Source organism: Grampus griseus (genome assembly GCF_964374135.1).
Source record: "Grampus griseus genome assembly, chromosome: 17".
Taxonomy (NCBI): domain Eukaryota; kingdom Metazoa; phylum Chordata; class Mammalia; order Artiodactyla; family Delphinidae; genus Grampus; species Grampus griseus.
The window spans coordinates 20,032,863-20,060,565 of record NC_139011.1 but is presented as its reverse complement, the minus strand read 5'-3'; the positions used below and the strand labels follow the sequence as shown (position 1 = coordinate 20,060,565).

Here is a 27,703-nt window from a genome sequence, read left to right as displayed (position 1 = left end):
AGAGTTCTGAGGGCTCTGGCCACAGTCAGTGAACTCAAAAGGGGTCAGACAACACCTGCCATTCTGTGGCTTGAGTTGTAGAGATACTGTACAGAAAATGAAGTAGCTAGAAAAGGAGAAACGAGAGGTCCTGCTGCCTTTTTGCTCTGAAGCCCTGTCAAAGACTTCTTCCCTATGCGTATCAGGAACACCTCACCAAGCCCTGTTGTTTTGAAGAAGCCAACTTCAGCTTTTTTTTTTTTTTTTTTTGGTTGTGCTGGGTCTCAGTTGCTGCAGGCGGGCTCCTTACTTGTGGCTCCAAGGCTCCTTAGTTGTGGCTCTCCAGCTCCTTAGTTGTGGCACATGGGAACCTTAGTTGTGGCATGCATGTGGGATCTAGTTCCCTGACCAGGGATCGAACCTGGGCCCCCTGCGTTGGGAGTGCAAAGTCTTATCCACTGCACCACCAAGAAGTCCCCAGCTTTCTGTTCTTTGAAACCACAAGAATCCTAAATCACCTAATGGCAAAAGTGACTACAATTTGGGTTATGAACAATAATCCTTACGTGCATTCAACACTGTGTGCACATGTACGAACTGCTTCTTATTATCAACATCTACTACAAGCAAGTACTAGAGCAAAGCTGCTGAAGCAGCCATCCGAAGAACCAATAATTGGGTAGAAGCTGGAGGTTAGAAAGCAAGTCAGGGAGAGGGAGTGGATTTCCTGAAATGATGACTAATATGAGAAGCCATCAGATCACTGGCGATGATTCCATTTACAAGAGTCCATCAAGGTCGGATGATTATAGATCAGGAGGACAGTAGTGGGGAGTGTTTTCTTATCAGGAAAGAATAAAACAATGAAACAGATGAATTGCTGTTTTCAAGACGAAGATTACAAGAGCACAAAATACTGGCTCTGCTCAGGTGGTTCCGAAAAAGAAATGGCTACTGTCTCCGTGGTTCCTAAGAAACATGCTTCACTCTTACAGATGCCAATAAAGCATTATGCAACTGTCAATTTAATAAGGAAGTACCACCGAAGATTCCTATTTAATAGAGGCCAAATGTAATAGACAATGGGGAAAGGTGGGGACCTGAACTAACTAACCATGTTTGAGGAAATAATTGAGGCAATAAAAAGATTAATAGGAAATCAGGCCATTTTCCAGGACCTAAGGGTTTCTCAGTGGCATGTTTTAAAAGAAGAGCATTTTATTAACTCATCCCATTTTTAATACACTAAGAAATGTAACTGAGGTCCCTGTCATCACTGCAGAAATGGGTACTGTATATAGTGAGACTCAAGTTAACTGCAGAGCTAGTGAATGACTGATAAAAAAGACATGGTCACATACTGCTCTCTGCTCAGTGTAGCCCTGCAGATATCTCAAGAACAACAGAACATTGTTCCAGATCAGAAAAATGCAGTAATTAAGTTGCTTTAGAAAATTTGGAAAACCGACAAGAGTGCAAAGAAGAAAATAAAAAGCACCCTCAAACCACCATCCAGAGATACCATTGTTAAAATATTGGTGTATTTCTTTCCAGTTTTCTTCTTTTTCCCTGTAAGTATGAATAATATACATTTATATGTTTACTGAATATACACTAAAAACAACATTTTAAACTTCCTGTATATGCTATTTTCATATTCTTTGCTTAATGTCTAGTGAGAATTTTCTCTAGTCATTGCATATAATTTCAATGCTGTACCACATTCAACTGTATGGTTTTTTTCATAATTTAACCAACATATTATCTATATAGTTCCCACTTTACCATTTGCTATGGACTAAATATTTGTATTGTCCCCAAAGTCATATGCTGAAGCTCTAATCCCCAATGTGAAGGTATTAGGAAGTGGGGCCTTTGGGAGGAAATTAGGTCATGAGGGTGGAGCCCTCAGGAATGGGATTAGTTCCCTTATAACATGAAACATGAGAGAGCTTGCTTTCTCCTTCTTTCTCCCACCTATACTACTGCTACCCGCCACCCCCACCCCCACCCCACCCCCCGCCAAATCATGCAAGGACACAGCAAGGAAGCAACTGTCTGCAAACCAGGAGGAGAGTTCTCACCAGGAACGGAATCAGCTAGCACCTTGGTCTTGGACTTCCCAGCCTCCAGAATTGTGAGAAATAAATTTCTGTTGTTTATGTCACCCAGCCTATGGTATTTTTGTTTTAGCAGCACTAACTAAGACACTACTTTTTTAAACGTTAAGAAAAAGAGAGTTGTTTATTTCTACCTCCTTTCCCTGCCCCTTCTCCATGATCCATTCTCGCCTTTTTCTGTCCAGCTCTGATGGGAGGCTGACTCCTGTGGACTGCGTTACCTGTGATCTCATGCCATCTTGCTTCTGGCTGCCTTTCTCTAGTGAGAGGCACCAGCAGGAGGCAGCAGGCAAGAGGTTTCACTATTCTCTCGTTCTCTCCCTGCTTGGACTGGATGGTTCCGCACAGCCTACACCTCTCTGCTACTGTGTCTCCAGGCAGCTAACCCCTCTCCCACGGCTCTGGCTCTCCACAGACTCCGTGGATACAGTCCCTCACTTTGCTCCCTCTGGCTTCTGCTGTTGTTAGCCTCTGGGTGACTAAACAACCCTTGTGGGTTCCTTTAACCTCTGCTATGTAATCGCTTCTTAATTACCTTTAGATTCTCATCGGATTTGTATTGAAAGTTTCGATGAACACCTGGTACACTATATGGTATAACTCTATGGAATTCATTTATTCATAAAAAGCATAACAAAATCAATACTATGCAACCCTATTCCAAACATGGGAGGTTTAATGCAGGTAAAATGCTCATACCAAACTTGTGAAATAGAGGAATGGTCTAGACTCTAGAAACTTCTTCCCTGACACTTTCAGAAAGTCTCACTCATCTAATTACCCTCAGTGCTCTTCCCTCTGTAATGTTCACAAAGTGCACACTTTCCCCTTCCTCAAAGCCTCTGTTCATGCTGTTACCCTAGGTGGAGTTGTCCTCCAGTTTCCTCCCTACTTCTAAGATCAGGCTGCAGTCCTACCTCCTTCCTGAGTTCTTGGAGCCCACAGCCATCTCTCCTTAGAAATACTGGAGCTGCACCGTTCATTATGGTAGCCAGTAGCCACATATGGCTGATTAAATGTAAATTAAAATGAAATTAGAAACTCAGCCCCTGAGTCACACTAACCACATTTCAAGCGTTCAACAGCCACAGGTGGTTGGTGGCTACTGTACCGAGCAGTGCAGAGCTAGAATATTTCCATCATTTCAGAAAGTCCTACTGGACAGAGCTGTTCTAGAGCATCTAATTATGTACGATTCCAATGAGTATCAAATCATAAATACTCCTGTATTGTTCTCCAGTTGCAGAGTCAATGAAAAACAAGGATGAGTCTTCATTCTGAGTCCAAACGTGCTGGGCACACAGGAGATGCTTAGCAGATACACATGCTGACCTAGGTAATGACCATGACTATTTCTCAGTAGAACATGAAAACACAAAGAACATTAAAACACATTCCACTCCATTAATAATGGAAGCAAGGGTATAACAGTGGTAGAGAATGGACAATTTGCTGGTAGTTGTGGTAGGGATTCTTCTAGTCCCGCAATAATAAAGTAAGTCCCCTACATATGAACGAGTTCCGTTCTGAGAGCACGTTCGTAAGTCCAATTTGTTCCTAAGTCCAACAAAGTTAGCCTAGGTACCCAACTAACACAATTGGCTATATAGTACCACACTGTAATAGGTTTATAACACTTTTCACACAAATAATACATAAAAACAAAAAAAATAAAGAAAACATTTTTAATCTTACAGTACAGTACCTTGAAAAGTACAGTAGTACCAGCTACATCACCACTGCTTGTACACTTGCTTCTGGACATCCTGGGCTTGAAATAAAGATACTGTACTACCATACTCTATATAGTACTGTACAGTAAAGTACACAAAAGCACAACCACTTGTAGAGGATGCAAGCACGTGACAATGTATGTCAGACACATGAACTAACTTACGTGACTGGACATGCGAACACACATTCACATCTTTGAAAGTTCGCAACTTGAAGGTTCGTGTGTAGGGTACTTATTGTAAAGGCAAAAACTCTGTTTTATAAAATGTCCTCCTCATGTACTCATAAAGAACCTTGAAACATTAGGAATGATTCTTTAACAAGTTATATATCCTGATCAAGTGAAATCATCGAAAGGACCCAAACGCACAGCTATCTATAGAAGCTTCTATACCATCCTCCAGACTTGTTCACAGACAATGAAAACCTGTCTTTAGGTGTTGGTACACTAATGACTGTCATTCTGGTTGACAAAGAAACTGGCCTCTGTCAGAAGCAATTTAATGGCAGCGATAAAGCTCTATATCTTATACAACGCCCTCTCGCTCATCTCGCTGGCTTGAGATGACTACAGAATTTTTAACAGAAATTCAGTGTTTGGCTGATTGGAATAGCCTTATAAAACACATAGTTCATCCTTTTACTAATCTCTGGAAAGAATGTGTTCTTAGGTGTGGATCCGCTTCCTGTCTACCATTTATTCAGATCCATGACAAATCTTTGCAAAAATCTCTCTCTGCATCCCATAGCCACTCTGTGAGCTAGATACTTTTTTTCTCATTTGATAGCAGAGAAAACTTACTTTCAGAGAGGACGTGACATTTGCCTCATAGGTGGGGAGGGACAGAGCTGGGATCACAACCTAGGCTCTTTGACTCTGAGGCTCGTTCTTTGAGTCAGTTTGTGATAGTTTATCCTAATATCAACAAAAGTAATGCTGGGAGCGGGGAGCTGGCAGAGGACAGGGCGTGGTGTACAGCCTCACAATGTTGCTTTGTGATCTCTCTCCTCAGTACAGCCTCCTGTCCCTCTCAAAGCCTTTTCTGATCTTCATTTGAACAACCTTCATCAAAAGAGACCCGGGATGGGCTTCCCTGGTGGCGCAGTGGTTGAGAGTCCGCCTGCCGATGCAGGGGACACGGGTTTGTGCCCCAGTCCGGGAAGATCCCACATGCCGTGGAGCGGCTGGGCCCGTGAACCACGGCCGCTGAGCCTGCGCGTCCGGAGCCTGTGCTCCGCAACGGGAGAGGCCACAACAGTGAGAGGCCCACATACCACAAAAAAAAAAAAAAAAAAAAAAAAAAAGAGACACGGGATGGGCGACCCAGTGAGGGAAGCACACCCAGGGCACTTGGAGCCTATCCCTGCAGCTCTCTCTCTTTTTTAAAAAAATAAATTTATTTATTTACTAATTTATTTTTGGCTGTATTGGGTCTTCATTGCTGCACGGGGGCTTGTTGTGGTGTGCAGGCTTCTTCTCATCGTGGTGGCTTCTCTTATTGCGGAGCACGGGCTCTAGGCGCGCGGGCTTCAGTAGCTGTGGCTTGCGGACTCTAGAGCAAAGGCTCCGTAGTTGTGGCCCATTGGCTTAGGTGCTCCGCGGCATGTGGGATCTTCCCGGACCAGGGCTCAGAACCCGTGTCCCCTGCATTGGCAGGCGGATTCTTAACCACTGCGCCACCAGGGAAGTCCCCTGCAGCTCTCTTATTTGACATAAGACAAGACTTACTGTAAGTAAAGGTCAGGACTGCTTCCTGGTCAGGCGACTGCACCGCACCGCGCCCCCCCCCCCCCAGCACCTTTGATACACATACTCTCATGATTCCTAAACCTGCACATTCTGTGCCGAGCCTTCACTGGAGCTCCATACTCAGACACCAGACCACTTTCTTCCATGTTTCAAAGGCACCTCAAACTTAACGTGTTCCAAACTGACCTCTTCACTTCCCAGTCCAGCCTCTGTCTCACACTCCCCCTTGCAGGCTCCTCCACCTGTGTTGCAGCTCAGGCCAGCAGCCTGGACTCACCCTGGATTTCCCCTTGGCCACACCCAATCCATCACCAAGGCCTGTTGATCCTACCTGCAAACAGAGCCACTCTGTTGTCCCTGTTCAGTGGCCACCACCCTAGTTGTAACCATCACCTGTTCTCACCAGGATTTCTGCAAGTCACTGACCTTCCCAGTTCCATCCCTGCCCTCGTCCAATCCATTTTCCACACAGCTGCCTGCATGATCTTTCAAAAATGTAAATGAGACCTCATCACTCCTCTGCTTAAAACCCTTTAATGGCTTCTCATTACACTTATTGAGACTCTATTCCAAATCCTGACTGTGGCTCTGAGTCCCTGCAAGATCTGGCCCTTGCTGTGTCCAGGCCACGTGACTTTCCCTTGAGGTCCAACCTGTGGCCTGTGTTCAGTTCCCAAGTATTGCTAACGTCTTGTGTGCTCCAGAGTTTAGCACACGCTTTTCCATCAGCCTGCTTGTTCTTCCCCTACTCCTTACCTAGCGACCCTGATTTCTCTTTCTTGTCACCACTTAAATGTCACTGTTACGCCCCAGTCTAACTTAGAGCCTCTCTTTGCATTTTCAATTTTTCCTTCATTACCCTTGACACAACTTTACAGTACACACACACACACACACACACACACACACCCCTCATTTCCTGTGGAAAGGACCCCAGAGAGGGATGTGCTAACTGAACAATGCTGCAGGGGGCAGTGCAGTACAGCTCCTTTGGAGATGCCTCTCTGGCACTGGACAATGGCAGCCACTCTTCCAAATCTAACGAAGTCTCACGTAACTTTTGCCGTAGATTGTTTCCAACAACCAGTGGCCAACTTTGTGATATTCCTACTGGCTTTCATTAGGTCCAGATAATTCCTAATTTCCTGCTAATCTTTATCCTTTGCTTCTTTGAAAGCAAATTTGAGTCCCTACAGAAAGCAAATCTGAAACCTTGAAAACAAATGTGAGTCTCTATAGAACTTGAAGTTTTACACCTGTGATGATGTACTTTTTTGGTTTTGTTTTTTTTGCTTCAGTTCCAACACTCTCCCTTGCATGCCTTTTCTTTCTGCCATTATAGTCAAAACTGGTCACCAGATGATAAAATAAATGGCAAGAAGAGAGGCCAAAGCAGGATAACTATAACGAAGGGAGCACAATTACCTTAGAATATGAAGAAAGGTTACTGATTGGTTGAAAATATTCCAGAGCAGTAGTCCCATGTTAACGGGCTGTGTGTACACTAAGGTGTGCTGTAGCAGCCCACTGGATGACAGGGTGGGGAAGTGCTCAGAGAAGGGATAAAATACAGGTTAGTAATACTATATGGATAGTTATAGGTCTAAACAATCTTTTTAAAGGAAACATTTAAGAAAGAAGTAGTTATAATGAATCAGTGCCTTAGGGGGTGGCATTAAATGAGATGTGACTATATTTATATGCAGGCTTCTTTCTTTCCTCACATTTACTTCCCCCCCCAGGTTCTAAAAGTCACCTAGGGCAGGGACCATTTCTACTCTGTTCCCAACTGTAACTGTAGTACCTGGCATGGAACTTGGCACAAACGAATGACGAAATATATTCACAGGGTAGCCACAGTTATAGCTACACACGTAGCATGGTGTCTAAGAGCAGGGCTTTGGAGAGAGACTGGGTTCAAACCCTCGCTCTGTCACTTCTTAAATTGTGTGACCTGGTTTAAGTCTCTTCAATTCTCTGTGCCTCAGCTATTTTATCTGCTGAACAGGGATAATAAGAGCTCCCATCTCATACAGTTGTTGGAAGGATATAATGACAGTGTAAATGGAGTGCTTAGAACAGAGCTGATACATAATAAACACAATGAATGATATATTTTGGAATATTCATTGGGCTGAAGGGTCCTTGAAGGCAGACACTGTCTTGGGCCTAGTACAGTACCTAGCATATACTAATGTGTTCAGTGAATGTATATCCAATCGAATACTCTATGAGCTGCCCTTATAAAGTCTGGGATGGAGTTCCTAAGCTGAAGCTATTCTCCTACCTTTGGAGACACCCAATCACCTTTTCCTCTCTACCTGGGCAGTGGGATTTCCACCACGGTAAACACTTTCCACACCTGTATCAAGGGGCAAAGAAGTAAACTCTTTCCCAGGCTTTTCTTTCTAAGCCCAGGGCTTGAATAGGATATAGGCTCTCCAGAGTCTAAGTAATAATTATTTCAATTATCTTTACTGTCACGGCACTTTCTATCTACCAGGAACTATTTTAAGGATGAGGGAACTCAAGTACTGGCTGTTCTTAACCCCAGTGCTGGGTTAACTCAAGGGACCAGTTGGGTCCCAGTGCAACTGTCTCTCACAGTAAAAACTGCCAAGCCGTCATAATTTCAGCTCTTGTTACGCTGCAGAGAAGAAAACAAAAGGATGACTTAAAGATTAAAATTGTGCCTGTTCCATTATGGAGTAACTCGTTAGGCTGTTGGAAACTCAATGTTCAAGCCCTTTAAACCCAGTTTTGTCTCCAGACCATTTAAGATAAAAAGCAAAACCCCCAAAACCCCAGGTGGAGTCAAAGCCTGTTTGTACTACAGAAGTGCAAAAGGCAACGTGTGTTACGAGGGAACGGTGTTTTAGCACAGAGCATTTTGCCACAAAGGACGGGTGATTAAGGAGTTCATATCTGTGGTTGTGAGATCACCAGAAAGTCTAAATAGAAGTCTACGGAGGTCAGGTGGGCATCACCGTCTTTTTCTATCCTCTCAGTGAGGTGGAGAACTGCTTTAACTGCACTTGTTTCTTCCTGGAAGAATTCAAGGTGGCATTTACCCCTTTCAGGTGTTCTAGAAAAGCGGCTTAGAACCCCTAAGAACCCGTGCGTCAGCCTTCTGGAAAGGGAACATGATTCGCTCATGCCAAAAAGACTCTGGTGAGTCTTCTGCAGCTGCCCTACTTGTCCAGTTCCAAGGATTGCGTTGTTTATCACTGAGTCCTAACACCTAGCCTGACACATAGTAGGTACTCAACAAAAGTTGTTGAATGAGTGAATGAATAAGTACGTTCATTCCATTTTCATACCCTAGAGCACCTATTATAATGTTAGACACAGTCTATACTCAGTAGGTAATCTGTCCAAAAATCTGATGGGAAAGATTGGGTAGCATTTACACCTTGCACCGTCCATTAGCATTTTGAAAAGGCGAGAAAAGACACACAGGTGGTTAAAACATTACCTCTGGCACTTTCTGAAGGTCTGAAGGGACTGTGGTGATGGGTATTCCTCACTTTCCTGCCCTAGCACACACAGACACATGTGTGTGCAAAGACATACTCAAATATGGATCCCTCGATGACCTCGACAAGAGAAAACAACTATTTGCACATTTGCTAATCCTGGCTTTGCTTATACAAATTCTACGGGGAGGAGTAATTATTCGTGAGCCTTTTAAACAGACATAAGAGACATTTTTCAGTTCATTCTGTGAGCAAATGTGATGAGCCCAAGACCCTGCTAAGAAATTCCAGCCTGAAGAACGAGATAAATAAATATAAATGAATTCATTTGACTGAGTGACATGTTCATTTAATTAAACCAGAAAATCATCTCTAAAAATGATTGTCCCTGACAAAGAAGCAGAAACTGGTCTTTAATTAATAAATTTCTAACAGTTCTTCTGTGGGCAGAGAGGAGTCTCCAGTGAAAAAGTAAGTGGGTAGTGGGGAGAAGTTGGGGAGAAAAAAAGAGGGAAAGGGAGAGAGGAAGCAGAAAAGCTAATGCACATCTAAAATTTCAGAACTAGAAAGAAAATTACAGGCCATTTATTTACGCCTAAATATATGTCAAATCCTCCTAGATCAAAATTATTATAGTAAAACTCTTTGTGTAACAAAACAAATATCCAAGCCTCAGGAGAGGATCAATTAATTTAAAAAAATACAAAATAATTTTAAGTCAATGAAATTTATTCTACTATTATGTCATCTCTTCCTCCCTTCCATGGTATGGTCTGAACTTTAGAGACACAAATAACAAAAATCAAATTTCCCAATACTTACAGGAATAAACATCTACATATGTAGTTTATAGTAAACACGATTCATGACAACCAACCAACGTGATAGGAAAGGGATGAACTGAAAAGTATAGTCAAATGCTTCTCATATGTTTTCAGACTCTCCGTTTACTACCCTCATCAATGTTTAATGGTTTTCAGTGCTAAACATCTGTTTCACTTCTCTGGCGTATCTTGGAAAGAGTGAGCCTTCAGATGTGTAAATCAAAGCCCCATCACGTCTTACATAGCAGACACTTGAAACCTTTGAGGTCACTGTTAATAATTTTCTGTGCACTCATTTATGCCAAATCAATTTCAATTAGATCAATTAAAATGGCAACTAGCGAAATTTCACGTCATTGATCTAACAAGATTAAGATTACTCAGGATATTTGGGGGCATCAGGAAATGCTGGGCTGGCATCTCTGCTTCATTATGATGTCAAGTTGGGAGATAAACAAATTTGATTTCTTAGTGCCCCCAGATCTCAGGTACTCAGGAGGCGGCCCAGAGGAACCACACACCTCCCATTCCTAGCAGCCCCAACTAATGGAAAATGCGGGATGGGCAGTGATAACCATGTGCCATGAGCAAGCTATTAAGAGAAATCTTTTATTTGAACAGTCTCAAGTGTTACCATTTAAAAATGCATCGGCATCAGGAGTTTTTTATACAAGAAAAAATTGCATCTTTGAAAGAAGAGATACTGCACAGCAGGCAGGTAGGCTGGAAAGAAAGCGCATTGGTTTTGAAGACAACTAGTTATCTTACCCACTGTGGTGATTAATTTTATGTGTCAACCTGACTGAGCCATGGGGTGCTCAGATATTTGGCAAATGTTACTTTCAGTGCGTCTCTGAGGGTGTTTCTTGGATGAGATTAACATTTGAATAGGTAGACGAGTAAAGCAGACTGCCCTCCCCAGTGTGGGTGGGCCTCAACCAGTCAAAGGCTTGCACAGAACAAAAAGGCTGATCCTCCCTCAAGGAAAAGGGAACCTCTCCTGCCTGACTGCCTTGAGCTGGGACATTGGGTTTTTTCCCTGCTTTTGGACTTGAACAGAAACACTTGTTCTTGGGTGTTCAGCCTGCCAGTTTCTAGATTGGAACTGTATCATTGGCTCTCCTGGGTCTCCGGCTTGTTGGCTGCAAATCTTGGGACTTCTTAGCCCCCGTAATCATGTGAGCCAATTCCTTATATTCAGTCAGTCAGTCAATCAGTCAATCGTCAATCCATCTCTCTCTCCCCCTCCCTCTCTGCCCCTGCTTATATATATATACCTCCTATACAATATTATATATCTATCTCCTATTGGTTATGCTTCTCTGAAGAACCCTGTGCACCCACTTTTTAATTGTGTGGCACTGCAGCTCTCTGGGCTTCAGTTTCTTTATCTGTAGAATGGGGTTCATGATCTTTACCTTGCAAAATTACTGTATGGACTAAATATGGAATTTAAAATGCCAAATGTGCAAATAGGTACACAATCAATATTAGCTCCAAGGTTCCCCTTTGTGATACCTGTGCCTCTGTACAGAAATAAAAACAGCATCTAACACTAATATTAGGTATTAATGATTTTGAAGATGGCTGCCAAACGATGAACCCTCCATGATTTCCAATATGAACACCTAAACTGTTTTTGGTGGAGCTGAAGCAAGTACTTTTCTGTCTCTCCTCCCCTCTTCTAGCTTTACTGGAGGTCCTGCCGTGACAGCTCTGCCCTGATACCTGCTACGTGCAGGAAATAGTGGAGGCTCTGTGCAAAGTACCTTCTTTGTGGCCCTGTGGGATTGACTGCCCAGGAGAACTTGTTTCATTTCACCTGGGGAATTGTAGATGCGGGATTTCAGTGGTGTTGTCTCCTGAGAACTGCAGATAAAGGGCCACGTGGGCTCCATTCCATTTTGGGCTTTAAGATGAGATACCCTCATGCATTCCAAGGGCTGAAGCCTCCGTCTGAGTTCACATGGTTACGACAAGCAAACTCATTAAGCCCAAAGGGAGTTTTACTCTGATGCTACAAGAGGGATGAGTACCTGGTGTACTGTGTGTGCTGAATCTACACAGTGCTGGGCCATGGCCCTCAAGCTTTCATAAGTGTAAGAGATGAAGCTGTTTAAAATACTGACGCTGGGCTCGAGAGCCTAACTTGACAGTTCCAAGGTACGGTCCAGAAATCTACATTTTGAAGAAGCATGCCCCGAAAATTCTGCTGCAGGGGGCGTCATGGATTTGAGGGGGCGGACTGTGGTGCAGAGGAGGGAAGGTGCTACTTTACAACCTCTCATTCACTGGGTCTCCATCTACCATCCCAGGTCACCTGGGCTCTTGAGTTGACTTCTCTCCATCCCCAACTGCCACCACCCTCACTCAGGTTGTCATCATCTTCTGCACAGATTAATGCAGTAACTTCCTGACTGGAGGTCTGGCCCCATTTTTCCTTCTCCAGTGCATCTTCTCTTCTTTTGATACAAAAATCTGATCAGGATAGTGCCTGGTCCCAAATTCTTCAGTATCTCCCCACTGTCTCTAAAGCCCTTAAGGAGAGCAAACAAACAAGGCATTCATATCACCACTGGGTCCCCTTTCAGCCTCACTTCCTGCTGGCTTGCTTCCCTTCTTACTCACTCCCCACCCTTTAATCATACCAGCCATCCTCGTGTTCCTGGAACGCACCAAGCTTCCTTCTCAACCTTGACCTGAGAACAGGTTGTTCCCTCCCACCGGGACATCTTCCCAAGCCCCACTTGCCCTAGTTAATGCCTCTTCCTCTTTTAGAGCTCAGTTTCCTGAGGGAGGTTTTCCTGATCCCTCAGAATCAGGGAATTCCCTCTGCTTACTCACGCCCCAAAGTGTAATTAGCATCCCCTTTCACACCACTCATCATGTTACTATGATTCTTTCTTTGATGAGTGCCTTCCCCATTAAAACACAAAATCCATGTATGTGAGAACCAGGTCTGTCTTGCTTACTGAATTTCACAAACATCCGGTAAAGATGGACACATGGCAGGCACTCAGTAGTAAATCTATGATTTGTTAGTAAATATACTTTAATGGCATGGCATACCTCTCCAAATCTTTTATCATCTTGGCGATTTTATATTTGCTCTATGATTAAAGAGAAAATAAACACACCCTGCTAACTATAGCACCTAGCCTAGTTCAGCGGTCACTTACTCTTGGAAACTTTCCTGATACATTCCTTCGTTTTTTTTTTTAAACATCTTTTTTGGAGTATCGTTGCTTTACAATGTTGCGTTAGTTTCTGTTGTATAACAAAGTGAATCAGCTATACATGAAAGGATGCTCAACATCACTAATCATTAGAGAAATGCAAATCAAAACTACAATGAGGTATTACCTCACACCAGTCAGAATGGCCAAAATATCTACAAACAATAAATGCTGGAGAGGGTGTGGAGAAAAGGGAACCCTCTTGCACTGTTGGTGGGAATATAAATTGATACAGCCACTATGGAGAACAGTATGGAAGTCCCTTAAAAAAACATTCCTTCTAAATCAGGTGACCTTCCTACATGATTCTAGAATTCTACATTTACCTCTGTTACTCCTCATGTCTCTTTCACTTGGCTTCAAAGTCAAGGAATGTCACATTCATCCCTGTATCCCTAACACACAGCATATACTGCTGGGTACCTGGTAAAATCTCAGTAAACATTTTTTAGATGAGTTACTGAATGATTATTGCTACTATAGAGGGATAAAGAAACAAAAAAGGGATATGAAGAATGGAGGGGTTATTTCCGAGATGAACTGAAGATTTTAATTCTTGGCTGGGCCATTCATAGTACAGGGCCTTCTAGAACTGGCATTAGAAACCTGGATGCAAGGAGGACCTTGAACATCTACACTATGTAGAACTTTACTCCAGGCACCGAGAATTAGTGGCCCCAAAGAAAAAAGCCACATAGAAAGTAGACCATGTACGATCTTAAGGACAGAAATTCTAAAGCACACAGATGGCACATTTCTCTATTTCTTCTTAGAAAAGCCGAAACAGCTCACTGCATCCTTGAAAATGGCTTTGATTTTCTCTCATCAGGTCCACATGCCATTGCCTTACTACAACAGCCTTTTGAAAGGCCCATAGGAGATTTGAATACCACAGAGCCAAGATTTCAGGGTCTAAACATACCCCAAAGAAACGAACCAATGTCAGTTGTGGAAAACCCATATATCATCTTTCTTCAGTGCAATATCAGTCATTGAAGATTCTCCAAATCCACGGTCAAGCCACAAGGTGACATAACAATGCAATTTCATGGCCATCTTGAATTGTCCAAACAAGAAACATCAAATATATACATATTTTTTGGCTGTGCCACATGGCTTGTGGGATCTTTGTTCCTCAACCAGGGATTGAACCTAGGCCCTCGGCAGTGAAATTGTGGAGTCCTAACCACTGGACAGCCAGGGAATTCCCTCAAATATATTTTTAATTTCATTTACTACATTTAATGAAAACGCAACAATGGTAAAGAATTTCAAGGTTGGTGATTTCTGCAGAGGCAGACGTGAAGCATTTGGAGTCTTTGTGGTGCCCTTACAGGAACTCTTCACCATGTAAAAGATGCCATAAAACATTGAGTTGTGAAGAAGTAATGACAAGGCTAATTCCTGATAGAGCATGTCCAAATTAGAAAGATGTGTGAACACTTCTACCACACGCTAGTTAGAGGGACCATCGCGGTACTCGGAATAAGCAGACTATTTCTCAGCCATGAAGACTGCAACAGATTAAAGGCAAGGGTTCACTTCAAGCCTCATTTCAAACAAAACACCTTCTTGAATGAACTGGCCACAATGGACTCCAGAATGAAAATGAAATAGGAAAGGATGCTAGATAGGGTGTACCTGTCACAATGCTAACTCCTACTAATGAACTGATGTGTGAGCTTAATACTCCCCCAAAGAAGTCTGTGTTTACGAGCTTTATCTTTAAAGACCTAAGTCTTTACATATAAAGCTCATACCAAGGAGAATTCTTCTGAAGGCTCAAAGACCTGATAAAATTAGAAATATTCCTAGCCGCAAAATCTGTGTAACAGGGTGTGAAGACTTGGAAATGTATTGTGGGTAAAGCCCAAGAAGGTAGCAGGTTGAAGAAATGCTGTCTTGGAGGCAACTGGGAAAGGACATAATCAAATAACGCTGAGTGAAAAAGTGTCAGTGAAATACCCCAGTGACAGAAGAATAATTTGCACACAATCCTATAAAATTATGAATCCAACATCCTCACCCATCATGAACCCCTGGGCAATTAACTGGGTTTTAGGAGAAAAGGTTCATTCTACAGTCACTTGACAGTGTCACTCAGCAGAACACTGAAGACTTCAAAATATTAGGCCAAACAACTCAAGGTAGGTGGGGTGGCTTATATATTTAAGAGCCCTTGCCAAAGGTTTACACATTTAAGAGCCACTGCCATTGTTTTTACTAGTCAATACAAAAAGATCACAAAGGAATAAAAGATACTTTTGGCAATTCTGCTCATGGATAATGCAAAATGGCTTTGTAGTCTCTCTCGTATACTACAAATCCATTTAAAATTTATACTGCATGCACTGTTTTGAGAAGATGATGTTGAAAATGAAATAGAGCTGGTAAATAAGAGAAAAGGGCAACCATTACACTGAAATCAGCAAAATACATTTAGACAGAGGATCCACTCTCTGTGCGACACTGTACTAGGAGGTAGGAGAGCACAGCAAAATCAGAAGACAACTGTGGTTGCCCATGATCTGCAGGGGAGACAAAGAGACTGCATGCCCCCATGCTCTTGGACAAGCTTCTCCTCCTGCCTCATGCCAGCTCATGTCCATCTGTCAAAACTTTTATCCCTCAAGATCTAGTTCATGAGCTACACCGTTGGCAAGTTTTCCTTCCCAGTCTCCCCCCATTCCCAGATGAGGTTAAGTTCCAGTTCTGTGCCACCACTCTACACCTACGCATCTCTACCACGGCGTTGATATCCTATCCCTACTGCTAGACTGGGTGTTCCTTTTTATCCCTAGTACCTACCACAGAGCCTGTTGCTCACTGGATGGAAGAACAAATAGATACTCAACAGACACTGTGTAATGAATAGACTATTAGTGTGAACAAAGTGCTTAGTGATGAACAAGAGGGAATGATTGGTTCTGCCTGAGAGGTAAGGTAAGGCTTCTCAGAAGAGGTTGTATCTCACCAAAGGTTGGTCCTTTCATGAGTTTTATTACACCGTACTCATAACAGCTCCGTGAAATAGATCCCATCTCCATTTTTACAACTAAGGAAACTTAATCTCCGACAAGTAACTTGCCCAAAGTGAATACATCTATGAAATGCCTTAAAATGGATTTCTATGGAATGCTAAAGCATTTGGATTGTATTCCGTAGGCAACTGGGAGCCATCAAATGCTTTTAGGAGGGAAATAATGTTGTCAGAAATATATTTAAATTAACTCTGGCGATAGAAGTGGGAAGTTAATTAAAGGAGAGTGAATGGGGCAGGGCAGAGACTGGAGATCAAATAATAACTAGTAGAGATCAAATAATAACTGGAGATCAAATAATAACTAGTAGGTTATTCTAATGGCCTGGGAAGGAGCCAAAGAGGGATGATTTAACACAGTGGCAAGGATGGGGATGAGATGGGGAATGACTGGAAAGTCCTTTTACGAGCAGAATTCAGAGGGTTTGGTCACTGATTACACATGAGTAGGTGGGGAAAGGGGTGACTCTAAGCCCTCTTCATTTAGGTGATGGTGTGAGGAAGGCATTAATAACCTTGAGAAGTAACACAAGGAGAAGAATTGGCTGGGGAGATGGTGAGAAAGACGATGGGGTTGACTTTGGATATTTTAAATTTGAGATGTCAGTGGAATATTGAGGTTCACATCTTTTAAGCTTCATAGAGGGCTAAGATGTATTTGAAAGTAACTTTGAAGTAGGGGATGGTTAAAGCGATGGGAATGGGTGAGACTCTTCAGAGAGCATGCAAAATGAGAAGAGCTGAGAGGACTCATCCCCAGGGGGCATCAACATGTGGGGAGTCGTAGAGGAAGGCGGCAAGCCACCTGCCCGAGGAGGAGCCACTAGAAACAGAAGGGGAGAACCAAGAGAGTCATGACCACGCTCATGGAAGAGATGAACACCAAGGAGGAAAAGCTTAAGGCTATCCAACGATGAAGCAGAAAAGCCAAGTATGAAGAGAACTGATATGTGAGCATCAGATTTGTAACACCAGTGGCACAGCTGAATAAAAGATGTGGAGAAGCCTGGAAATTAAATAGTGTAATTTGAGAGATACTAGAAAGGGCCATCAGACATACCTAATGAACGCATAAGAGGGAATCTGACTGGCTCATGTTTTCTCTCCCAGGAGCTGCAAATATTATTAGATTTTCTTCCTCAGAAAAGAGACAAATGAAGCATTTCTCATTGACAATTGGGGAAAACCATATCCTACTGCCTGTACACTGATGCCAGAATTTTTAAATTGAATTAATGAGTGAACTGTAAACACACTTGACCTAAACTTACCTTGAGACAATTTATTAGAAACTCCCAGGAAAGCAGGGCCCTCTTAAAATAATGGTGGCTCTAAGAAGTGCTAGGTAGGACAGCTGCAAAGATGCAGTGATTTTCAGAAAGTCTCCATAATGCTGTTCTTCTATTTTTATCATCCTAAGAATACTGGCCTGGCAGTTTCTTATGAAGTTTAATGTATACTTATGATTCATCCCAGCAATCCCACTTCTAGGTACTTAGCTAATGAATGAAAACTGATGTTTATACAAAACCTGTATGTGAATGCTTCTAGTAGTGTTATTAGTAGTTGCCAAAATTGGAAACAACCCAGATGTCCTTCAACTGGGGAACGGATAAACTGTGGTATATCAAACCAATTCAATACTAAACAGTGAGCATGAATGAACAAGTGACACACTCAGCTTTGGTAAGTCTCAATGCATCATAGCAAGTGAAAGCAGCCAGACTTCATGATTCCCTTTATATGACATTCTGGAAAAGGCAAAACTAAAGGAACAAAAAATATATCGGTGGCTTCCAGAGGCTGGAGGTAATGAGGGGGGTTGACAACAAAGGGTACCAGGGAGAGTATTTTTTGGAGTTATGGAACTGTTATATCTTGACCGTGGTGGTGGTTATACAACTGTAGGCATTTGTTAAAACTTGCAGAACTGTACACTAAAAATAATGAATTTTACTGTATGTAAATTATACCTTAATAAAAACAATGAGAAAAAAGAATACCAGCCTGGGAATTAAGAGACTGGGATCTAGCTTCAGTTATGCCACTGACTAGCTGTGTAACCACAGACTATCCTCTAACCTTCTTTGGGTCTTGGTGCCCAAAACTGTAAAGTGAGATTGGAAACTTTCTCAAAGAGTCTATTGCTGTGTTCTACAAAGACTTCCTTCTTTAAGCAAGGTGGTGGACCAGATGGCCTATTTCAATTCAGATGGCCTACTTCAGTTGCTGAAGTATCATTGTGAGGGTGACTGGACTAAAATACTCAATCTGTACACATGGTTCTGAAAAGCCTTCTTGGATTAGAAAATAGTGTTTCTAATTTGTGTCGTGGAGCTTTGGAAAAGTCCATCTGGTCATGTAATTCTCAACTAAAATTTGACACATATATTTGGACAATGTGGAAACAGCCCTTCGGGAAACACTAATGTTTAATGAGCTATAACTGGCCTTGGTAAACAATCATACTCTTCTTTTTTTCAGTTTGCAGGCACGAATTTAAAAAGGCCGGGCTTCCCTGGTGGCGCAGTGGTTGAGAGTCTGCCTGCCGATGCAGGGGACACGGGTTCGTGCCCCGGTCCGGGAAGATCCCACGTGCCACGGAGCGGCTGGGCCCGTGAGCCATGGTCGCTGAGCCTGCGCGTCCGGAGCCTGCGCTCCGCAATGGGAGAGGCCACAACAGTGAGAGGCCCGCGTACCACAAAAAAAAAAAAAAAAAAAAAAAGGCCTTTGAAGATGGCAGCCTTTACTATCTTTGTTTGCCTTACCCTCCAATTGGAACATTGTTTTCTATTGCTTACCTTTCCCAACCCTCAGAGTTACTATTACATTTTTACACTATCCATGCATTTGTAGCCAAGAAAGACACTGAAAACGACGCCCCAGGAGTGGTTCCATACTATAGTGTCCCTGGGGTTGAGGGAAAAGTATACAGCTCAAAAGGAAGATACTAAGAATAAAACAATAATCTTGACGATGATGACAAAAAGTTTACATTTCTGACCCTGTGAAGCAAGAGTCCACAAACTATGGACTAGAAATTGTGTTTGTAAATAAAGTTTTATTGGTACACTACTATGCCAATTCATTTAAGATTGTCTGTGGTTGTTCTCCCATGATGTGGTGGTTACAACAGACACTCTACGGCCTACAAAGACTGAAATACTTACTATGTAGCTTTTTATAGAATAAGTCTGCCAACCCACTTCCAGAGTATGCCATGAACTATGCTATATAGTTTCCACATAAAATCTCGTGTAATCATCACATCGTTGCTATGAAATAGGAATTACTCAGTTGACAGAGGTGATGAAGTGTAATGGATAAAAGTTTGCTGTGAAGTCAGACAGACCTGTACTATGCTTTTTGACTAGTTGTCTGATATTGGGTCTGTTAATTAAATTCTCCATCCTCAGTTTCCCCATATGTAAATTGAGGCTAACAACAGTACTGATTATGGTAGGGTAAATGTCAGGAGTTGATGTGACAATTAGTGCACTGCTTTGCATACAGTAAACATTTTATTATACTCATTAGCTATGAGAAATAGCTTTCAGTATCCCTGGGTGTTTTTCTTCCTAGAAATATCCAGTATTAAAGAGGTAAGGATGCCCCGCATATGCTTGATTATGGATTAATTTGACAGACGCCAAAATAATTTGCACCATTTCTGTGTGTTACATAAGGCACCTTTCCCCCCTGTCTCTCATGGACTGAGCAGAAGGAAAGTATAATAATGACGTTTCCAGCTCTGTACTGCATTTCCCAAAAGACAGCTGAGTTTCCTGCAGGAATGTGCAAGCAAGTAAGACCACCAGATGGACACCCCGGCCACTCCACAGACAGGACACAGAAGACCAAAAGGCTGAATGAAGGAAGAACTGCCTCAAAGGCACCAAAGGGAACGACAGTAAAGCAGGGCTAAACACTGATTATGTTGCTTGCAAATGTCAGGTAGTTACAGGGCCACTGTGAATAAAGGCAGGGAAATCAGAGGCCAGCATTTTAGCTGAAGGAGAGTTCTGGCTTTAGATAATGAGCTGTTTCAGGAATTTTTGTCATGATTCATTGACAGTGCCTATAAACGGATGCATTTACTATGAATCCACCATATACATTTTTTTAAACACCTTATAGTTTTTGCCTTTGGTCGGTATCCAGAAGGAGGAGAGCAAGAAAAAGGAGGGCAGAGACTTCACCTTCCCTGTGTTCAGATAACCCATAGGGGCTGGCTAGAGCTCTCCTAGCCCATTTGTGACTACCTTGGCCGTATTACTGTCATTGGGCTCCTGGCAACTGAGTGACAATGACTGGTGTAGAATGAAAAGTTTAAGACAAGTTTTAAAACATCAATTAAAAGTTGGAAAATTACCCTTAATTATCTATTAGCTTATTTCTTCTAGAAACACAGTAGAATGAGCTTTCAGATGGGTGTAACTAATTTGGAGGTCTGGTTACAAACTGAGGTAACTGATTTGATGTGTGTATCATTTCTACAACCAAAAGAATGTTGTTTCCTTGAGAGGAGACCTTCAGAGTTCATTTGTTTCATTTTGGAGTTGATTTCCAAGTTTGTGGTAGGTTCTTCTGAACACCTCTAGTGGGGATAAATAAGACTTCATCCTTTGAGGATGGGGTTCCTCTTTGGAAATGGCAGCCTGATATTTAGCTTTAGATCTTATAAATAAAGTGGGTAATCAAGCACAGAGAAACACGGTGGGTCCAAGATAAAGATTGGAAAAAACGAATAACCCAATTAAAAAATGAGTAAAGGATCTGAACAGATGTTTACCCACAGAAGATACACAATGGTCAATAAGCACTTGAAAAGGCGTTAAACATCATTAGCCATCAGGGAAATGAAAATCAAAATCACAGCGACATACCACTTTACACATATTAGAATGGTTATAATAAAAAAGACAGACAATAACAAGTGTTGGCAAGGATGTGGAGAAATTGAGACCCTCATACACTGCTTGGGGGAATATAAAATGGTACAGCTGCCATGTAAAACTGTCTGGCAGCTCCTGTAACTTACACTGGGAGTTACCATATGACTCAGTAATTCCACGCCCAGCTATATAACCAAGAGAAATGAAAACAGGTCCACAGAAAAACGTACATTCAAAATAGCATTATGAATAATAACCAAGATCCAGAAACAATACAAATGTCCAACTGATGAATGGATAAGTAAAATGTGGTACATTCATATGATGAAATACAATTTGGCAATAAAAAGAAATGAAATACTGACACATGCTTACAACATGAGTAAACCTTAGAACCATTATTCTAAGTGAAAGTAGCCAATTGCAAAATACCACATATTGAATGATTCCATTCATAGGAAATGTCTAGAATAGGTGAACAGACAGAAAGTAGATTAGTGGTTTCTAAGGGCTGGTAGTTGGGGGGGCCTTGGGAGGAAATGGGGAATGACTGTTAATGGGTACCGGGTTTCTTTTTGGGGGTGATGAAAATGTTTTAAAATTAATTGTGGTGATGGTTGCACGACTCTGTGACAATACTAAAAATCACTGAATTTATACTTTGAGGAAACTGTATATTCTGTGAATTACTGCTCAATAAACGATATTATAAAAATAAAGTTTTCATATAAATTAATGAGGTTGATTTAATTTTGTGGCTTCTATTACTGATAGCTAACTATGTTCTGTACTTACTGTCACACTGCACTGAGTGATGTATATATTTGAGCTCGTTTAACTCTTACAGCATCCCTATGAGGGGAGTAGATTTGCTGATCTCACTTTTCAGAGAACAGGAAACTGGAACACAGACAGATTAAGTAACTTCCCTGAAATAACACAGCAGTAAGGGTTGGGGCCGAGATTTAAAATTCAGGCCTGTCTGATGCTAAAATTCATTCTTTCTCCTTATTTCTTTTAAAACATTTTACTCTTTTAAATAGTTAATGCACACTATTTCAAGACACAAAGTGACTTAAAAAGCAGATGTCCTCTATCCATCTTCTTCTCAGTCCCATAGGTAGAGTTTGTATTAGCTTCTTATGCATCAGCATTTTCTTATGTAAACAAAGAACATGCAGATATACATTACTATTTCTCCCTCTCTCATTTGCAAATGCAGTATACTCTCTACCTTGTTCTGCACCTTGTTTTTTCCACTTCACCTGGCATCTCAGAGATCCTTCCACATTACTATTCTTCATTCTTGCGTTTATAACTTCCAAGTATACTCCAGTGCCTGGATGTACCATAACTCATTTAGCTGGTCTCCTAACGATGGACACTTAGGTTCTTCCTAAACTTTTGCGATTCAGTTAAAGCTCTGAAATTGCCTCCAAAAGTAAGAAGGAAACACATAAGAAATACAATCATCTGTGAAATAAGTCCCTTTCCTCAAAAACTGGCTACTTTGAAGGCAACAACCCTCATTTAAATGTATTAGTTGGAAAACATTTCTTAAAAACAAAAAAAATTTAATTGCATTACACCAGAGTCACAGTCCTATGTGAGCTGGGAAAGAAAATGTATCTCTAGAGACTGGAGAGGTGAGTTACACTCTTTAAGGGGAAAGCTCATGGATTTCTGAAAACTAAGTAACATTCTAAGACACTTGTTTGCACTTATTTAGCATATTATTTCCACTGATTAATATTTTCTGAATTGAGGAATCAAATATTCAATACCAAATCACATATCACCCCCCTGGTACATTTCCATATGATATGTATGTTAAGCCATTCAGTTCACTTGGGTGGAATGGAGCTACAATTCTTATAATAGCAAACCTAGACCCCAAATATTTTAAGGCCACTCCAGCTGTCTTCAGAACTTCTATTATCAGTCACAACAACGACTCGTCAATTTTTGTTTCATTTTTTTTAAAAAGAAACCATCACTTCAATAAGGCAATAGATTTTCAAAAGCTGTCTGACATGAAATGAGTTTGAACATTAACATGGAAAGGACAAGCGATAAAAAAGGGTAGTATGAGTGCAGACAAAATATCCAAGAGCTAGAGAATGTGATCTCTTCTAAAGGGAATGGAATGAAAGAGTTCTAAAGCCACAGCTTTTCAAAGCTAAAGAAAATGACAACAACTGAATTGAAAAGGCTGAACTTAGCATTATCTTCCCAAAACACAAACATGTATTTAGCTTAATAGAGTTGAGTAGTATCGCAGGAAAAATCTTATATATTATGAATCTAGGGCAATGAAAGTTGTAGAAAATGATTTTGCAAAGCAAACACACTGCAGGCTGACAGTAGCAGAGGGAAAAAAAAAAGTCCAAGGTGCACGGGATGAGTTCAGGTCTCATTCTACATATCACCACGGGAGGAAAACAAAAGAGCTGAGGAAACCCTAGACGTTAAATAGAACAGGGCAGAACGACGCTTGTGACTGAAGCTTACAAAATGTGAATGCATTTTCTGATTATAACCGTAATATGGATTTATAGTAGAAGATTTGGAAAATTTAGAAAAATATAAAGAAAACAGTTAAAATCACCCACAATCTCACCACCCAAAGAGAACCATTATCAAAATACTGGCAAAACCATTTGCATCCCCTTTTCTGTGTGCATATAAAAATATGTTCTTTTTACAAAATTGGGCTCATATTACAAATAACATTTTATACATGGCCTTTTCCCCCCTACGTCCTATTACTTCTTGAGTACTTTCCCATGTTGTCATATATTCCTCGAAGATATAATTCCAATGACTATATTATATTGTATCTTCTGAATTCAAATAGAATTATCTGATTCTCTCCATATTGCTGAACATCTAGGTTGTTTCTAATTTTTCAGTTTTATAAATAGCACCGCAATGGACATTCTTGTGATAAACCTTTGAATCTCTGTTTACTTCTTAAAAGAACTTAAAAGTGTATCAGTACGTCAGATTCACGTTTAAGTCACTCAGTGTACCTGTATCTGTAAATTTACCATTGGAAGTCTCTGGAGACCAATGCAAACAACGTATATCAAGTAAACAATATATTTTCATATCACTCGAAGTCTATATTTATCCTTCTAGAACAGTCATCTTTCAGGCAGTACATTACTTCGCCCAGGCAAATAGACTATTAATTGGTTAATCTAAATGCAATAACATGAAATCTGGCTGATCCAGATTTCTCCAATATCAGTATGCATGCAATTAACAATAGTCTGCAGATTGAAAAATAACCAAGGCTCTCAAAAATATATATTTTATCATCCTTTCATTTAAAATGGTGTACAATGGACATTAAAATAAAACAAATAAAGGGTTATAGTTAATGGAGGTTGACAGCAACCAAATCTTACCTAGACATATAATTTATAGTGTAACTTAAGGTTTTCTTCAAGATCCAGCTTTATTCTGTCACTTCCAGTTATAGGGCTTTTAAGTGATTTCAACATATTGAAATTATTAATGATTCTTGTTTAGAACTATATGGTTGTAATACTGCAGTTTTAAATTCCCTATAGTCTATTTAAAAAACTATTCTATTTTTAAGATGATAAATAGGGTTCTCAAAATTTCTAGAGAGTGTGTGTAAACATATATATGTATTTATATATACATACATATATATATATATACACACACACACACAGACAGACACACACCTCTAAAATGTTTTTCTCTCAGTGAAAAGTGAAGTAAAGCAAAACGCAACAAAAAAATCCCACTTATACCATGGCCATATGAACTATGGAATCACTCAAATTCCAAGGCCCCCTCAAAACTGGTAGTCAGACTAAAATAGCTGGGGCTGCACTGTACAGTTGTGCAGGCTGCACACTGTACAACTCTAGGTGGTGCAATCGTATACTGATCTATGTAACTGGTACTCTGGGGGTTGTGCAGTGCACAACCTATATAGCTGTATGTGATGACCTTGAACTTAGCTCAGATAATTCTGTTTGCTTATCCATTACTTATCTGTACATCCTTCCCTCTAGTGAGCTAAGAAAAAGAGAAGTTTTAGTAGGGAAGTGGCCTTTAAATCTGTATACTTTTTTTTTAATGAAAGAAAATTCTGCAAACAAAACAAAACAAAACAAGCCAGTTTTTCCCTGGCTCCCTTCTGTCACGACGGTAAGGGTTTCTTTCCTCCCATCTCCCCTTCCATCCACCCACTAGGCAGCAACAGGATACCTTGTGTGAGTAACTGTAGGTTTCTGACTTCTTCTCGCACCTTCAGCTGGAGCACCTGTTGTAAGATGTGCTGCCGGAGGTTCTCCTGGGCAATCCCCATTCGCTCAAGCTTTTTGTCTGTAAGTCTCAGCAGGGCTCGCCCTGCAGGGTTTCAAGAAATAAGAGGAAAAGCAAATGAACAATGGCTGGAAAAGGATTTCCATCTTCCTCTGGGCTGATCCTGCCATAACAGAAGTTTCCATCTAAACACAGACACTTTAGAATACAGGGTCCTCCATTATGCCTGCTGACGGAATGGATAGGCAGGATGGAAAAAAATCCACAACTTTAAAAAAAGAACTTCAATTTTTATCTAATATTGGCAATCCCCAATTGACTCACACATTCAGTTAAATAAATCAGCAACATTTTAACCTGGGTATTTGGGTCACAGATTGCATGTTTCCATAGAAACAATGCTCTCTGTTGGGTGATGGGCTCTGAGGCTCACCCATAAAAGCCCATGTCACTGATAAGCCAGCTGAAGACTTAGATGCTCTAACTGTGCTTATAGATAAACTCCGGCACTGTTTAACCAGGTTACGATAATGTTTCTGTGAAACATGCATTTGAAGGTCCAGTTTTATCGGCAGGCACCCACCTCCCCTGCTGCACCCCTGGTTGTTGGGAGCTACGCTGAACCCAATCACTGGCCTAAGGAAAAAATTCCAGCAGGGCTGAGCATGGGCAAAAACAAGGAGCCTCCGGTGTGAGTACCCTCAGAACAGACACCCTGGGCCCTGGGCAGCCTGGCATAGTTTCCTTTCAACCTCTTTCTTTTCCTGAGTGGTGGCGGGGGGTGGGGCAGTCTGCATGCTTCCCTTGCTACTGTGGTTTCCATCAAATTCCCCAATTCTCTCTACTCTGTGCTTGACCTGCACAAGAAATAAAGAGAATAGCACGGCCCTGTACTCTCCCTCCAACACCCCCAGTCACCAGACCTGCAGGTCTTTTTTCATTTTAACTGATGACGAAAAGACAGAGTCCACCAGTGATCAACGGTAAGTCTCAGGGTATACTACGATATATGCTTCAGGAACTAAATTCTCTACCTCCTCAAAAAATAAACTCAACAGCCAGAAGGTGAGGTTCATGGGCATTTTAATCTGAGGAACAGGGAAGCCTATGCGGCCTCTGAGTAGAGACAGGTGAACAGGGAGAACCAGTTAAGAGCAACCCATGCTGTGCATACTTCTCTTTTACCTCCCTTTCAGCTTTGCTAAATGCATCAGTCAGGATAAGTTAGGGTCCACGCTGCAGTAACAAGCAAGCCCAAAATATCAGTGGCTACAACAAAGTTTATTTCCTGCTTATTTTACATGTCGACTGCAAGTCCATCCATTTTGAACATTGTTGATCACTGTACCAGAGGGAAAAGAGAGGTGTTGGAAGGTCTCATAGTATCAGTGAAATGCTCAGCCTGGAGTCATTTATAAATTTTTGGCCAGAACTAATCACATGAACTTTCCCACCCGCCAAGGGTCCACACTTGAACTGTGCTTCTATCACGTGCCAGGAAGGTGGTAGGGGGGAAGAGATATATTTGATGGGCAGCACTGATGAGAACCGCACCAATATCGACTTGGCTCTGGACCAGTGCCTGGCAAGGAAGTGAGTGCAGGGAGTTGTGGAGGTGGGTGGTAGTCTGAAGCTTCAGTAAAATTTGCATGTGGAAGAGGAAAAAGAGGTGGGGGAAGGGGAACCTGAGGTAGCTTGGCAACAGTGGGCAGATCATGATGGCCATGAGAAAGGAAGCATAGGACACACACAGACTCAAGTAGTTCTGACTGTCTTCTGCGATAGGCAGAATGATGCTCTTTCTGCCAAAGACGTCCACATCATCTCAGGAACCTGTGAGTCTCTTACCTTATATGACAAAAGGGACACTGCTAATGTGATTTCGTTAAGGATCGTGAGATGGGAGAGTACTGGCGTTACTCAGGTGGGTCCAATCTAATCACACGGGTCCTTATAGGTGAAAGAGCAACACAGGAGAGCCAAAGAGGGGAGAGATGTGTCCATGGAAGCAGACACTGGAGAGATGCAACCACAACCAAGGAAGGCAGGCTTCTACAAGGTGGAAAAGACAAGGAATTGGATTCTCTCCCACACCCTCCAGAAGGAATGCAGCTCTACCTTGATTTTTGCCCCATAGGACCCACTTTGGACTTCTCATCCCTACAACTGTAAGATAATAAATTTGTGCTGTTTTAAGCCACTAAGTTTGTGGTAATTCGTTACAGCAGCAATTGGCCTTGCAACTGGAACTTAACATGTTTTTAAGAAGTCAACTGAGGGACTTCCCTGGTGATCCAGTGGTTAAGAATCCATCTTCCAATGCAGGGGATGTGGGTTCAAT

At 41.6% G+C, this 27,703-nt stretch overlaps 1 protein-coding gene across 1 annotated transcript in view; it reads right to left on the bottom strand.

Moving 5' to 3' along the window:
- SAMD12 (sterile alpha motif domain containing 12) overlaps positions 1–27,703 on the bottom strand; it is a 399,280-nt gene that overhangs the window by 142,186 nt on the left and 229,391 nt on the right. Inside the window, exon 4 of the mRNA XM_082675126.1 lies at positions 25,306–25,446. Within this exon, the coding sequence (XP_082531252.1) occupies positions 25,306–25,446 (141 nt within the window). The remainder of the gene's footprint in view (positions 1–25,305; positions 25,447–27,703) is intronic.